The 16096-nt window shown below is 56.0% G+C and overlaps 1 protein-coding gene across 2 annotated transcripts in view; it reads right to left on the bottom strand.

The window, feature by feature from the left end:
• Nucleotides 1-1916: 1916 nt before the first annotated feature.
• Nucleotides 1917-16096, bottom strand: part of CRTC2 (CREB regulated transcription coactivator 2) — a 36391-nt gene continuing 22211 nt past the window's right edge. The window contains exons 7-14 of one of the 2 annotated variants that reach the window (XM_072114467.1): nucleotides 15988-16067; nucleotides 14430-14479; nucleotides 14135-14352; nucleotides 7088-7488; nucleotides 6065-7012; nucleotides 3825-3899; nucleotides 3593-3752; nucleotides 1917-2631 (exon numbers count right to left, since the gene is read on the bottom strand). In XM_072114467.1, the coding sequence (XP_071970568.1) occupies nucleotides 2423-2631; nucleotides 3593-3752; nucleotides 3825-3899; nucleotides 6065-7012; nucleotides 7088-7488; nucleotides 14135-14352; nucleotides 14430-14479; nucleotides 15988-16067 (2141 nt within the window). In that variant the 3' untranslated portion in view covers nucleotides 1917-2422. The remainder of the gene's footprint in view (nucleotides 2632-3592; nucleotides 3753-3824; nucleotides 3900-6064; nucleotides 7013-7087; nucleotides 7489-14134; nucleotides 14353-14429; nucleotides 14480-15987; nucleotides 16068-16096) is intronic. The other variant, XM_072114466.1, reaches the window with a different exon arrangement.

Below are 16096 nucleotides of genomic sequence, written 5' to 3'. Positions count from 1 at the left end.
TGCACCTCCCCTATAGAAATGTAATACATGTAATCACTGCGCCTCCCCCTATAGAAATGTAATACATGTAATCACTGCACCTCCCCCTATAGAAATGTAATACATGTAATCACTGCGCCTCCCCCTATAGACATGTAATCACTGCACCTCCCCCTATAGAAATGTAATACATGTAATCACTGCGCCTCCCCCTATAGACATGTAATCACTGCGCCTCCCCCTATAGAAATGTAATACATGTAATCACTGCGCCTCCCCCTATAGACATGTAATCACTGCACCTCCCCTATAGAAATGTAATACATGTAATCACTGCGCCTCCCCCTATAGAAATGTAATACATGTAATCACTGAGCCTCCCCCTATAGACATGTAATCACTGCACCTCCCCCTATAGACATGTAATCACTGCACCCCCCCTATAGACATGTAATCACTGCACCCCCCCTATAGACATGTAATCACTGCGCCTCCCCCTATAGAAATGTAATACATGTAATCACTGCACCTCCCCCTATAGACATGTAATCACTGCACCTCCCCTATAGAAATGTAATACATGTAATCACTGAGCCTCCCCCTATAGACATGTAATCACTGCACCCCCTATAGACATGTAATCACTGCACCTCCCCCTATAGAAATGTAATACATGTAATCACTGAGCCTCCCCCTATAGACACCCCCCCTATAGACATGTAATCACTGAGCCTCCCCCTATAGACGCCTCCAGGTGATCACTGCGCCTCCCCCTATAGACACCTCCCCCTATAGACTGTATTTATACTCCGGCACCTCAATAATTTTTCTCATTTATTTTTCTATCTTATAAAAAGGACGACTTTCTATAGAAATATATACATCTATACAGCACGTATATAAAAGGGGGGATTGTCCTTCAGGGCGACGTCCGGCTCCATCGCTCACGTCTATATTTTGCCTGCAAAATCAGGAGTCAATAAATACTTTTTACCTAAAAAACATAGAAATATAGAAAAGTAACGTGAGGGCGGAGGCGCCAGGATAGCGGGTGCAGGGCCGGGGCTGCCCACAGGGGGCGCTCTCACAGTAAAGGCACATGGACCAGGCTCCTCATAGGGGGCACCACAGTCATCAATGGCATCTGACAGCGACAAGTGCTGGGGGGAGGCCGGAGACCACCCGCACCTCCGCTAAGTGCTGGGGGGAGGCCGGAGACCACCCGCACCTCCGCTAAGTGCTGGGGGGAGGCCGGAGACCACCCTGCACCTCCACTAAGTGCTGGGGGGGAGGCCGGAGACCACCCCGCATCTCCACTAAGTGCTGGGGGGAGGCCGGAGACCACCCCGCATCTCCGCTAAGTGCTGGGGGGAGGCCGGAGACCACCCCGCACCTCCGCTAAGTGCTGGGGGGAGGCCGGAGACCACCCCGCACCTCCGCTAACTGCTGGGGGGAGGCCGGAGACCACCCTGCACCTCCGCTAAGTGCTGGGGGGAGGCCGGAGACCACCCCGCACCTCCGCTAAGTGCTGGGGGGAGGCCGGAGACCACCCCGCACCTCCGCTAAGTGCTGGGGGGAGGCCGGAGACCACCCCGCACCTCCGCTAAGTGCTGGGGGGAGGCCGGAGACCACCCCGCACCTCCGCTAAGTGCTGGGGGGAGGCCGGAGACCACCCCGCACCTCCGCTAACTGCTGGGGGGAGGCCGGAGACCACCCCGCACCTCCGCTAACTGCTGGGGGGAGGCCGGAGACCACCCCGCACCTCCGCTAACTGCTGGGGGGAGGCCGGAGACCACCCCGCACCTCCGCTAACTGCTGGGGGGAGGCCGGAGACCACCCCGCACCTCCGCTAACTGCTGGGGGGAGGCCGGAGACCACCCCGCACCTCCGCTAACTGCTGGGGGGAGGCCGGAGACCACCCCGCATCTCCGCTAACTGCTGGGGGGAGGCCGGAGACCACCCCGCACCTCCGCTAACTGCTGGGGGGAGGCCGGAGACCACCCCGCACCTCCGCTAAGTGCTGGGGGGAGGCCGGAGACCACCCCGCACCTCCGCTAAGTGCTGGGGGGAGGCCGGAGACCACCCCGCATCTCCGCTAAGTGCTGGGGGGAGGCCGGAGACCACCCCGCACCTCCGCTAAGTGCTGGGGGAGGCCGGAGACCACCCGCACCTCCGCTAACTGCTGGGGGGAGGCCGGAGACCACCCCGCACCTCCGCTAACTGCTGGGGGGAGGCCGGAGACCACCCCGCACCTCCGCTAACTGCTGGGGGGAGGCCGGAGACCACCCTGCACCTCCGCTAACTGCTGGGGGGAGGCCGGAGACCACCCCGCACCTCCGCTAACTGCTGGGGGGAGGCCGGAGACCACCCCGCACCTCCGCTAAGTGCTCGGCCTCAGAGGGCTATAATACAGGAATACAAATTCTCTCGTGTCCCAATATCTTCACTGCAGCCGGTCAGAGCGGAAGGAGTCCTCCACCAGGGGGTCCGTCAGGGGGGCGTAGGGGTCGCTCAGCATATTCAACCCGTCCAGAGTCAGGGGCTCGATATTAAGATCTTCATCCAGACCCAGAGACGCATCCATCTCAAAGCCGGGAACCGCAGACAAGGCGCTGGTGATCTCCTTGGAGAAGCCAGGAGGGGAGTCCACAGCTAGAGGGAAGGAGGAAGAGGGTGAGTACAGGGGAGGCCGGCCACGGGAGGAGGGGAGTCCACAGCTAGAGTACAGGGGAGGCCGGCCACGGGAGGAGGGGAGTCCACAGCTAGAGGGAAGGAGGAAGAAGGTGAGTACAGGGGAGGCCGGCCACGGGAGGAGGGGAGTCCACAGCTAGAGGGAAGGAGGAAGAAGGTGAGTACAGGGGAGGCCGGCCACGGGAGGAGGGGAGTCCACAGCTAGAGGGAAGGAGGAAGAGGGTGAGTACAGGGGAGGCCGGCCACGGGAGGAGGGGAGTCCACAGCTAGAGGGAAGGAGGAAGAGGGTGAGTACAGGGGAGGCCGGCCACGGGAGGAGGGGAGTCCACAGCTAGAGGGAAGGAGGAAGAGGGTGAGTACAGGGGAGGCCGGCCACGGGAGGAGGGGAGTCCACAGCTAGAGTACAGGGGAGGCCGGCCACGGGAGGAGGGGAGTCCACAGCTAGAGGGAAGGAGGAAGAAGGTGAGTACAGGGGAGGCCGGCCACGGGAGGAGGGGAGTCCACAGCTAGAGTACAGGGGAGGCCGGCCACGGGAGGAGGGGAGTCCACAGCTAGAGTACAGGGGAGGCGGGCCACGGGAGGAGGGGAGTCCACAGCTAGAGGGAAGGAGGAAGAAGGTGAGTACAGGGGAGGCCGGCCACGGGAGGAGGGGAGTCCACAGCTAGAGGGAAGGAGGAAGACGGTGAGTACAGGGGAGGCTGGCCACGGGGAGGGGAGGCGGGCCACAGGAGGGGGAGGCGGGCAGCGGGCAACGGGCCACGGGAGGGGGGGAAGGCGGGCTGTGGGAGGGGTGGGGTTAGACAGGAAGGGGAAACCACAGCTAGAGGAAGAGGGGAGACCAGCCTAGCCTGGAGGGAAGACCTGCTACATGATGGGGGAGGGCCGGGGTGTGGGGAGGCAATGAGGGGATAAGGAGCGTCACCTGTCAGGATGATGTCGGGGATGGGCTCATGACGATTGCAGTTGGTGAATTTCTTCAGAGACGGTGATGAGCCGGCGTTCTGCAGCGGAGGAAACTCCCCGGGAAAGCAGCTCCCGCTGAGGCCCAGCCGCCCGCCGTCCACCATGTTGCACTGTTCAAACTAAGCAGAGACACACAATTCAGCCTCCTCCTAAGTACACGGAGAGCGCCCCCTGCTGGGCCTGCACCGTACCTGCTGTGACAGAGTGCTGGCCTGCTGCGCCGACAGCTGCAGATCACAGTCATCAAACAGACTGCTGAGCAGAGACTGCAGAGAGAACAGAGACTGGTCAGAGACTGAGCAGAGAGAACAGAGACTGCAGAGAGAACAGAGACTGCAGAGAGAACAGAGACTGCAGAGAGAACAGAGACTGCAGAGAGAACAGAGACTGAGCAGAGACTGCAGAGAGAACAGAGACTGAGCAGAGACTGCAGAGAGAACAGAGACTGAGCAGAGACTGCAGAGAGAACAGAGACTGAGCAGAGACTGCAGAGACAACAGAGACTGAACAGAGACAACAGAGACTGGTCAGAGACAACAGAGACTGGTCAGAGACAACAGAGACTGGTCAGAGACAACAGAGACTGGTCAGAGACAACAGAGACTGGTCAGAGACAACAGAGACTGGTCAGAGACAACAGAGACTGGTCAGAGACAACAGAGACTGGTCAGAGACAACAGAGACTGGTCAGAGACAACAGAGACTGGTCAGAGACAACAGAGACTGGTCAGAGACTGCAGAGAGAACAGAGACTGGTCAGAGACTGGTCAGAGAGAACAGAGACTGGTCAGAGACTGCAGAGAGAACAGAGACTGGTCAGAGACTGCAGAGAGAACAGAGACTGGTCAGAGACTGCAGAGACTGGTCAGAGACTGCAGAGAGAACAGAGACTGGTCAGAGACTGCAGAGAGAACAGAGACTGGTCAGAGACTGCAGAGAGAACAGAGACTGGTCAGAGACTGCAGAGAGAACAGAGACTGGTCAGAGACTGCAGAGAGAACAGAGACTGGTCAGAGACTGCAGAGAGAACAGAGACTGGTCAGAGACTGCAGAGAGAACAGAGACTGGTCAGAGACTGCAGAGAGAACAGAGACTGGTCAGAGACTGCAGAGAGAACAGAGACTGGTCAGAGACTGCAGAGAGAACAGAGACTGGTCAGAGACTGCAGAGAGAACAGAGACTGGTCAGAGACTGCAGAGAGAACAGAGACTGGTCAGAGACTGCAGAGAGAACAGAGACTGGTCAGAGACTGCAGAGAGAACAGAGACTGGTCAGAGACTGCAGAGAGAACAGAGACTGGTCAGAGACTGCAGAGAGAACAGAGACTGGTCAGAGACTGCAGAGAGAACAGAGACTGGTCAGAGACTGCAGAGAGAACAGAGACTGGTCAGAGACTGCAGAGAGAACAGAGACTGGTCAGAGACTGCAGAGAGAACAGAGACTGGTCAGAGACTGCAGAGAGAACAGAGACTGGTCAGAGACTGCAGAGAGAACAGAGACTGGTCAGAGACTGCAGAGAGAACAGAGACTGGTCAGAGACTGCAGAGAGAACAGAGACTGGTCAGAGAGAGCAGAGACTGGTCAGAGAGAACAGAGACTGGTCAGAGACTGCAGAGAGAACAGAGACTGCAGAGAGAACAGAGACTGGTCAGAGACTGCAGAGAGAACAGAGACTGGTCAGAGACTGCAGAGAGAACAGAGACTGGTCAGAGACTGCAGAGAGAACAGAGACTGGTCAGAGACTGCAGAGAGAACAGAGACTGGTCAGAGACTGCAGAGAGAACAGAGACTGGTCAGAGACTGCAGAGAGAACAGAGACTGGTCAGAGAGAACAGAGACTGGTCAGAGACTGCAGAGAGAACAGAGACTGGTCAGAGACTGCAGAGAGAACAGAGACTGGTCAGAGACTGCAGAGAGAACAGAGACTGGTCAGAGACTGCAGAGAGAGCAGAGACTGGTCAGAGAGAACAGAGACTGGTCACAGACTGCAGAGAGAACAGAGACTGGTCAGAGACTGGTCAGAGAGAACAGAGACTGGTCACAGACTGCAGAGAGAACAGAGACTGGTCAGAGACTGCAGAGAGAACAGAGACTGGTCAGAGACTGCAGAGAGAGCAGAGACTGGTCAGAGAGAACAGAGACTGCAGAGAGAACAGAGACTGGTCAGAGACTGCAGAGAGAACAGAGACTGGTCAGAGACTGCAGAGAGAACAGAGACTGGTCAGAGACTGCAGAGAGAACAGAGACTGGTCAGAGACTGCAGAGAGAACAGAGACTGGTCAGAGACTGCAGAGAGAACAGAGACTGGTCAGAGACTGCAGAGAGAGCAGAGACTGGTCAGAGAGAACAGAGACTGGTCAGAGAGAACACAGCAGAGCAGAGACTGCACCTCCTGCATATCGGGGGAGCACAGAGACCACCAGGAACTTACACTGCCCAGATTGTAGTCTCCTAGTGACGGCTGGTAGAAGGGGCCCAGGTTCTGCTGGTACTGGTACGGCTGCACACCAGACATAAGACCACCATTGTTTTTGTTGGAGATTTGTAGCAAAGGCTTTTGGGAAACCTCCTCCAGAATGGACGGCCCCTGCTGGTTCATTGATGGGGGGGCTTGATGCAATGGCTGCTGGGTTTGCATCATAGGCAACTGTGGCTGAAGGTTATGGGACTGGTTCGCAGGCTGCTGGGACTGGTGCAGATACTGCTGGGACTGGTGCACAGGCTGCTGGGACTGGTGCACAGGCTGCTGGGACTGGTGCACAGGCTGCTGGGACTGGTGCACAGGCTGCTGGGACTGGTGCACAGGCTGCTGGGACTGGTGCACAGGCTGCTGGGACTGGTGCAAAGGCTGCTGGGACTGGTGCAGATACTGCTGGGACTGGTGCACAGGCTGCTGGGACTGGTGCACAGGCTGCTGGGACTGGTGCACAGGCTGCTGGGACTGGTGCACAGGCTGCTGGGACTGGTGCACAGGCTGCTGGGACTGGTGCACAGGCTGCTGGGACTGGTGCACAGGCTGCTGGGACTGGTGCAAAGGCTGCTGGGACTGGTGCAAAGGCTGCTGGGACTGGTGCCGAGTCTGTTGCGAAGGCTGCTGGAACTGGTGCTGGGATTGGTGCAGAGCCTGCTGGGTCTGATGCTGTGGAGGCTGGAACTGGTTCTGTTGTAGAGGCTGCTGAGGCTGGGGCTGGTTCTGTTGTAGAGGTTGCTGAGGCTGGTGCTGGTTCTGTGGTAAAGGCTGCTGGGACTGCTGCTGGTTCTGTTGTAGAGGTTGCTGGGGCTGCTTGGACTGGTTCTGGTGCAGTAGACCTGGGTGGCTATAATGGTAAGGCGGCAGCCTCTGCTCGGGGGGCATCTTGCTGGTATCCAGTGGGACCCCCTACAAGAACAGACAGAACACATGAGAGGAGGTGGTGGGGTACACGGCTGTGCGGGGGCCTCTCCCCCCACTTACCTGTGTGATGGAGGTCAGCGTCGGGGACATAGTGGGAGAGAACTGCTTCTGGTGCGGCCTCCTGGAGTCCCCGGCCATGGGCAGTGTCAGGGGGCTGAGGGGGACCCTGCGGCGGGGGGAGGCGGAGGAGGAGGGGGAGGACGGGGTGCTGTATGCAGAGGGCAGGCTGTGGCTGCTGGCCGAGGGTGACAGGGACTGAGTGCTGAGCGATGAGGGCAGGGACTGGCTGCTGAGCGACGACTGCAGGGACGGGTTACTGTAGGACGTCTGGAGGGAGGCGCTGCTGAGCGAGGTCTGGAGGGAGGCGCTGCTGAGCGAGGTCTGCAGGTTGGGGTTACTCATCGATGACTGCAGGGACTGGCGGCTCAGAGGGTTCACAACAGGGGACGAGGACGGGAAACCTGCAACCAAAAAGACAGAGGCACAAGTCACATGGAGGGTGATCGCTGCAGGATGTGGTGTGTGCAGTGTAAGGGGGGTGAGGGGGGGGGGGGGTTAGGGCCGGCGCTATGGGTTGGAAAAGTAGGCAATTGCCCAGGGCCCCCTGAAAGGGGAGAATCTCTTCTTTCAAATGAATCTTGAATTGTGTTTCTAGGTGCCAGGGATCCAGAGATATTCAGGTTTAAAGTGAGAATATCAGGTGCCATTTATATATATAGAAATCACTCCCGACGGCAGATTAACAGTTAATATCTCCGTTTTCCTGACACTTAGAAACATAGTTTCTGTCTATACATCCCCCGTCTATACATCCCCCGTCTATACATCCCCCGTCTATATATCCCCCGCCTATATATCCCCTGCCTATATATCCCCTGCCTATATATCCCCTGCCTATATATGTCTATATATCTCCTGTCTATATATCCCCTGCCTATATATCCCCTGTCTATATATCCCCTGTCTATATATCCCCTGTCTATATATCCCCTGTCTATATATCCCCTGCCTATATATCCCCTGCCTATATATCCCCTGTCTATATATCCCCTGCCTATATATCCCCTGTCTATATATCCCCTGTCTATATATCCCCTGTCTATATATCCCCTGTCTATATATCCCCTGTCTATATATCCCCTGTCTATATATGTCTATATATCCCCTGCCTATATATCCCCTGTCTATATATCTCCTGTCTATATATCCCCTGTCTATATATGTCTATATATCCCCTGTCTATATATCCCCTGTCTATATATCCCCTGTCTATATATGTCTATATATCTCCTGTCTATATATCTCCTGTCTATATATCCCCTGTCTATATATCCCCTGTCTATATATGTCTATATATCCCCTGTCTATATATCCCCTGTCTATATATCCCCTGCCTATATATCCCCTGTCTATATATCTCCTGTCTATATATCCCCTGTCTATATATCCCCTGTCTATATATGTCTATATATCCCCTGTCTATATATCCCCTGTCTATATATCTCCTGTCTATATATCTCCTGTCTATATATCCCCTGTCTATATATCCCCTGTCTATATATGTCTATATATCTCCTGTCTATATATCCCCTGTCTATATATCCCCTGTCTATATACAGAGCTGTCACATCAGTCCCTGTCACCATGGAAACCGGAGGACCCGGAGAAAACCCACGCAAAGACAGAGAGAACATACAAACTCTTTGCAGATGTTGACCAGCGCTGCACGGCTGTAGTGCTAACCACTGAGGCACCGTGCTGCAAGGCTGTAGTGCTAACCACTGAGGCACCGTGCTGCAAGGCTGTAGTGCTAACCACTGAGGCACCGTGCTGCAAGGCTGTAGTGCTAACCACTGAGCCACCGTGCTGCCCATCAATCTCCCTATCATCTATCTCCTATAAGGTTCTCCCATATTACAGTTTTATCGTACTGGGGGGACGGGGGGGACGGGACAGGGGCTCTTACTGACTGTGACTGGTCATAAAATAGTTTTATTTTGGGGAACCACTTTTAGTTTTGCCCAGGGCCCCACTGTCTAGAAGCGGCCCTGCGCAGTGTTAAGGGTATGCTGGGAGTAGTAGTGGTGTGGTAGTACCTGAAGAGCTGTAGCTGGGGGGTATGCTGGGAGTAGTAGTGGTGTGGTAGTACCTGAAGAGCTGTAGCTCGGGGTAAGCTGGGAGTAGTAGTTGTGTGGTAGTACCTGAAGAGCTGTAGCTGGGGGGTATGCTGGGAGTAGTAGTGGTGTGGTAGTACCTGAAGAGCTGTAGCTGGGGGGTATGCTGGGAGTAGTAGTGGTGTGGTAGTACCTGAAGAGCTGTAGCTGGGGGGTATGCTGGGAGTAGTAGTGGTGTGGTAGTACCTGAAGAGCTGTAGCTGGGGGGTATGCTGGGAGTAGTAGTGGTGTGGTAGTACCTGAAGAGCTGTAGCTGGGGGGTATGCTGGGAGTAGTAGTGGTGTGGTAGTACCTGAAGAGCTGTAGCTGGGGGGTATGCTGGGAGTAGTAGTTGTGTGGTAGTACCTGGAGAGCTGTAGCTCGGGGTAAGCTGGGAGTAGTAGTTGTGTGGTAGTACCTGAAGAGCTGTAGCTGGAGAGCTGTAGCTGGGAGGTATGCTGGGAGTAGTAGTGGTGTGGTAGTACCTGAAGAGCTGTAGCTCGAGGTAAGCTGGGAGTAGTAGTTGTGTGGTCGTACCTGAAGAGCTGTAGCTGGGGGGTATGCTGGGAGTAGTAGTGGTGTGGTAGTACCTGAAGAGCTGTAGCTGGGAGCTATGCTGGGAGTAGTAGTGGTGTGGTAGTACCTGAAGAGCTGTAGCTGGGGGGTATGCTGGGAGTAGTAGTGGTGTGGTAGTACCTGAAGAGCTGAAGCTGGGGGGTATGCTGGGAGTAGTAGTGGTGTGGTAGTACCTGAAGAGCTGTAGCTGGGGGGTATGCTGGGAGTAGTAGTGGTGTGGTAGTACCTGAAAAGCTGTAGCTGGGGAGTATGCTGGGAGTAGTAGTTGTGTGGTAGTACCTGGAGAGCTGTAGCTCGGGGTATGCTGGGAGTAGTAGTTGTGTGGTAGTACCTGAAGAGCTGTAGCTCGGGGTATGCTGGGAGTAGTAGTGGTGAGGTAGTACCTGAAGAGCTGTAGTTCGGGGGTATGCTGGGAGTAGTAGTGGTGTGGTAGTACCTGAAGAGCTGTAGCTGGAGAGCTGTAGCTGGGAGGTATGCTGGGAGTAGTAGTGGTGTGGTAGTACCTGAAGAGCTGTAGCTGGGGGGTAAGCTGGGAGTAGTAGTGGTGTGGTAGTACCTGAAGAGCTGTAGCTCGGGGTATGCTGGGAGTAGTAGTGGTGTGGTAGTACCTGAAGAGCTGTAGCTGGGGGGTATGCTGGGAGTGGTAGTGGTGTGGTAGTACCTGGAGAGCTGTAGCTGGGGGGTATGCTGGGAGTAGTAGTGGTGTGGTAGTACCTGAAGAGCTGTAGCTGGGAGCTATGCTGGGAGTAGTAGTGGTGTGGTAGTACCTGAAGAGCTGTAGCTGGGGGGTATGCTGGGAGTAGTAGTGGTGTGGTAGTACCTGAAGAGCTGTAGCTGGGGGGTATGCTGGGAGTAGTAGTGGTGTGGTAGTACCTGAAGAGCTGTAGCTGGGGGGTATGCTGGGAGTAGTAGTGGTGTGGTAGTACCTGAAGAGCTGTAGCTGGGGGGTATGCTGGGAGTAGTAGTAGTGTGGTAGTACCTGAAGAGCTGTAGCTGGGGGGTATGCTGGGAGTAGTAGTGGTGTGGTAGTACCTGAAGAGCTGTAGCTGGGGGGTATGCTGGGAGTAGTAGTTGTGTGGTAGTACCTGGAGAGCTGTAGCTCGGGGTAAGCTGGGAGTAGTAGTTGTGTGGTAGTACCTGAAGAGCTGTAGCTGGAGAGCTGTAGCTGGGAGGTATGCTGGGAGTAGTAGTGGTGTGGTAGTACCTGAAGAGCTGTAGCTCGAGGTAAGCTGGGAGTAGTAGTTGTGTGGTCGTACCTGAAAAGCTGTAGCTGGGGAGTATGCTGGGAGTAGTAGTTGTGTGGTAGTACCTGGAGAGCTGTAGCTCGGGGTATGCTGGGAGTAGTAGTGGTGTGGTAGTACCTGAAGAGCTGTAGCTGGGGGGTATGCTGGGAGTAGTAGTGGTGTGGTAGTACCTGAAGAGCTGTAGCTGGGGGGTATGCTGGGAGTGGTAGTGGTGTGGTAGTACCTGGAGAGCTGTAGCTGGGGGGTATGCTGGGAGTAGTAGTGGTGTGGTAGTACCTGAAGAGCTGAAGCTGGGGAGTATGCTGGGAGTAGTAGTTGTGTGGTAGTACCTGAAGAGCTGTAGCTGGGAGCTATGCTGGGAGTAGTAGTGGTGTGGTAGTACCTGAAGAGCTGTAGCTGGGGGGTATGCTGGGAGTAGTAGTGGTGTGGTAGTACCTGAAGAGCTGTAGCTGGGGGGTATGCTGGGAGTAGTAGTGGTGTGGTAGTACCTGAAGAGCTGTAGCTGGGGGGTATGCTGGGAGTAGTAGTGGTGTGGTAGTACCTGAAGAGCTGTAGCTGGGAGCTATGCTGGGAGTAGTAGTGGTGTGGTAGTACCTGAAGAGCTGTAGCTGGGGGGTATGCTGGGAGTAGTAGTGGTGTGGTAGTACCTGAAGAGCTGAAGCTGGGGAGTATGCTGGGAGTAGTAGTTGTGTGGTAGTACCTGGAGAGCTGTAGCTCGGGGTATGCTGGGAGTAGTAGTTGTGTGGTAGTACCTGAAGAGCTGTAGCTCGGGGTATGCTGGGAGTAGTAGTGGTGAGGTAGTACCTGAAGAGCTGTAGTTCGGGGGTATGCTGGGAGTAGTAGTGGTGTGGTAGTACCTGAAGAGCTGTAGCTGGAGAGCTGTAGCTGGGAGGTATGCTGGGAGTAGTAGTGGTGTGGTAGTACCTGAAGAGCTGTAGCTGGGGGGTAAGCTGGGAGTAGTAGTGGTGTGGTAGTACCTGAAGAGCTGTAGCTCGGGGTATGCTGGGAGTAGTAGTGGTGTGGTAGTACCTGAAGAGCTGTAGCTGGGGGGTATGCTGGGAGTGGTAGTGGTGTGGTAGTACCTGGAGAGCTGTAGCTGGGGGGTATGCTGGGAGTAGTAGTGGTGTGGTAGTACCTGAAGAGCTGTAGCTGGGAGCTATGCTGGGAGTAGTAGTGGTGTGGTAGTACCTGAAGAGCTGTAGCTGGGGGGTATGCTGGGAGTAGTAGTGGTGTGGTAGTACCTGAAGAGCTGTAGCTGGGGGGTATGCTGGGAGTAGTAGTGGTGTGGTAGTACCTGAAGAGCTGTAGCTGGGGGGTATGCTGGGAGTAGTAGTGGTGTGGTAGTACCTGAAGAGCTGTAGCTGGGGGGTATGCTGGGAGTAGTAGTAGTGTGGTAGTACCTGAAGAGCTGTAGCTGGGGGGTATGCTGGGAGTAGTAGTGGTGTGGTAGTACCTGAAGAGCTGTAGCTGGGGGGTATGCTGGGAGTAGTAGTGGTGTGGTAGTACCTGAAGAGCTGTAGCTGGGGGGTATGCTGGGAGTAGTAGTGGTGTGGTAGTACCTGAAGAGCTGTAGCTGGGGGGTATGCTGGGAGTAGTAGTGGTGTGGTAGTACCTGAAGAGCTGTAGCTGGGTGGTATGCTGGGAGTAGTAGTGGTGTGGTAGTACCTGAAGAGCTGTAGCTGGGGGGTATGCTGGGAGTAGTAGTGGTGTGGTAGTACCTGAAGAGCTGTAGCTGGGGGGTATGCTGGGAGTAGTAGTGGTGTGGTAGTACCTGAAGAGCTGTAGCTGGGGGGTATGCTGGGAGTAGTAGTGGTGTGGTAGTACCTGAAGAGCTGTAGCTGGGGGGTATGCTGGGAGTAGTAGTGGTGTGGTAGTACCTGAAGAGCTGTAGCTGGGGGGTATGCTGGGAGTAGTAGTGGTGTGGTAGTACCTGAAGAGCTGTAGCTGGGGGGTATGCTGGGAGTAGTAGTGGTGTGGTAGTACCTGAAGAGCTGTAGCTGGGGGGTATGCTGGGAGTAGTAGTGGTGTGGTAGTACCTGAAGAGCTGTAGCTGGGGGGTATGCTGGGAGTAGTAGTGGTGTGGTAGTACCTGGAGAGCTGTAGCTGGGGGGTATGCTGGGAGTAGTAGTGGTGTGGTAGTACCTGAAGAGCTGTAGCTGGGGGGTATGCTGGGAGTAGTAGTGGTGTGGTAGTACCTGAAGAGCTGTAGCTGGGGGGTATGCTGGGAGTAGTAGTGGTGTGGTAGTACCTGAAGAGCTGTAGCTGGGGGGTATGCTGGGAGTAGTAGTGGTGTGGTAGTACCTGAAGAGCTGTAGCTGGGGGGTATGCTGGGAGTAGTAGTGGTGTGGTAGTACCTGAAGAGCTGTAGCTGGGGGGTATGCTGGGAGTAGTAGTGGTGTGGTAGTACCTGAAGAGCTGTAGCTGGGGGGTATGCTGGGAGTAGTAGTGGTGTGGTAGTACCTGAAGAGCTGTAGCTGGGGGGTATGCTGGGAGTAGTAGTGGTGTGGTAGTACCTGAAGAGCTGTAGCTGGGGGGTATGCTGGGAGTAGTAGTGGTGTGGTAGTACCTGAAGAGCTGTAGCTGGGGGGTATGCTGGGAGTAGTAGTGGTGTGGTAGTACCTGAAGAGCTGTAGCTGGGGGGTATGCTGGGAGTAGTAGTGGTGTGGTAGTACCTGAAGAGCTGTAGCTGGGGGGTATGCTGGGAGTGATAGTACCTGAAGAGCTGTAGCTGGGGGGTATGCTGGGAGTGGTAGTACCTGAAGAGCTGTAGCTGGGGGGTATGCTGGGAGTGGTAGTACCTGAAGAGCTGTAGCTGGGGGGTATGCTGGGAGTGGTAGTACCTGAAGAGCTGTAGCTGGGGGGTATGCTGGGAGTGATAGTACCTGAAGAGCTGTAGCTGGGGGGTATGCTGGGAGTGATAGTACCTGAAGAGCTGTAGCTGGGGGGTATGCTGGGAGTGGTAGTACCTGAAGAGCTGTAGCTGGGGGGTATGCTGGGAGTGGTAGTACCTGAAGAGCTGTAGCTGGGGGGTATGCTGGGAGTGGTAGTACCTGAAGAGCTGTAGCTGGGGGGTATGCTGGGAGTGGTAGTACCTGAAGAGCTGTAGCTGGGGGGTATGCTGGGAGTGGTAGTACCTGAAGAGCTGTAGCTCGGGGGTAGGCCGCCCCTGCTGATCCCCAGGTGGGTCCTGGTCAGGTTTCCGGTGCTGCTGTATCCGGCTTCATCAGGGTCCAGGGGGGTGGGGAGGGGGGAGGGGAAGTGCAGGTTTGTCAGGTCGGGCAGAGACCCCCCAGTGTTCAGTACAGAGGTGATGGGGGGGACGCTGGACGGCTGATCCATGGAGGGATAAATGCTGAAATACAAGCACAGCGCATGAGAAACCTCCCCCCTGTATATGGCAGATGGTACAGCCCGCAGGCCGGGACTCACCTGATCCCGGGGACCTCACAGGACTTGGGGCGCGCGGAGGCCGAGGACAGCTGCGGAGAGGGGAAAAGGGACACGTTACACGCATGTACAGAGCGGGCACCGGACACGTTACACGCATGTACAGAGCGGGCACAGGACACGTTACACACATGTACAGAGCGGGCACAGGACACGTTACACGCACGTGCAGAGCGGGCACAGGACACGTTACACGCACGTGCAGAGCGGGCACCGGACACGTTACACACATGTACAGAGCGGGCACAGGACACGTTACACACATGTACAGAGCGGGCACAGGACACGTTACACGCACGAACAGAGCGGGCACCGGACACGTTACACGCATGTACAGAGCGGGCACAGGACACGTTACACGCATGTACAGAGCGGGCACAGGACACGTTACACGCACGTACAGAGCGGGCACAGGACACGTTACACGCACGTACAGAGCGGGCACAGGACACGTTACACGCACGTACAGAGCGGCCTCGGGGCACGTAACACGCATGTGCAGAGCGGGCACAGGACACGTTACACGCATGTACAGAGCGGGCACAGGACACGTTACACACATGTACAGAGCGGGCACAGGACACGTTACACACATGTACAGAGCGGGCACAGGACACGTTACACGCACGTACAGAGCGGGCACAGGACACGTTACACGCACGTACAGAGCAGGCACAGGACACGTTACACGCACGTACAGAGCGGGCACAGGACACGTTACACGCACGTACAGAGCGGGCACAGGACACGTTACACGCACGTACAGAGCGGGCACAGGACACGTTACACGCACGTACAGAGCGGGCACAGGACACGTTACACGCACGTACAGAGCGGGCACAGGACACGTTACACGCACGTACAGAGCGGGCACAGGACACGTTACACGCACGTACAGAGCGGGCACAGGACACGTTACACACATGTACAGAGCGGGCACAGGACACGTTACACACATGTACAGAGCGGGCACAGGACACGTTACACGCACGTGCAGAGCGGGCACAGGACACGTTACACGCACGTGCAGAGCGGGCACAGGACACGTTACACGCACGTGCAGAGCGGGCACAGGACACGTTACACGCATGTACAGAGCGGGCACAGGACACGTTACACGCACGTACAGAGCGGGCACAGGACACGTTACACACATGTACAGAGCGGGCACAGGACACGTTACACACATGTACAGAGCGGGCACAGGACACGTTACACGCACGTGCAGAGCGGGCACAGGACACGTTACACGCATGTACAGAGCGGGCACCAGACACGTTACACACATGTACAGAGCGGGCACAGGACACGTTACACGCACGTACAGAGCGGGCACAGGACACGTTACACACATGTACAGAGCGGGCACAGGACACGTTACACACATGTACAGAGCGGGCACAGGACACGTTACACACATGTACAGAGCGGGCACAGGACACGTTACACACATGTACAGAGCGGGCACCAGACACGTTACACGCATGTAAAGAGCGGGCACAGCGGGGGACACTGGCACATGTACAGGGGGGGCACTCACCTTCTTGGGGTCACACGGGCTCAGCAGGTTGGTGCCATCCGCCTGAGACTCCTCGATGGCTGGGACACTGAACAGGAAGGCTGCAGAGGACAGGATTATAGAGGTGACT

Source organism: Engystomops pustulosus, chromosome 7, assembly GCF_040894005.1.
Source record: "Engystomops pustulosus chromosome 7, aEngPut4.maternal, whole genome shotgun sequence".
Lineage (NCBI taxonomy): Eukaryota > Metazoa > Chordata > Amphibia > Anura > Leptodactylidae > Engystomops > Engystomops pustulosus.
The sequence above is the reverse complement of the archived record's forward strand: the minus strand, read 5'-3'. Positions and strand labels throughout refer to the sequence as shown.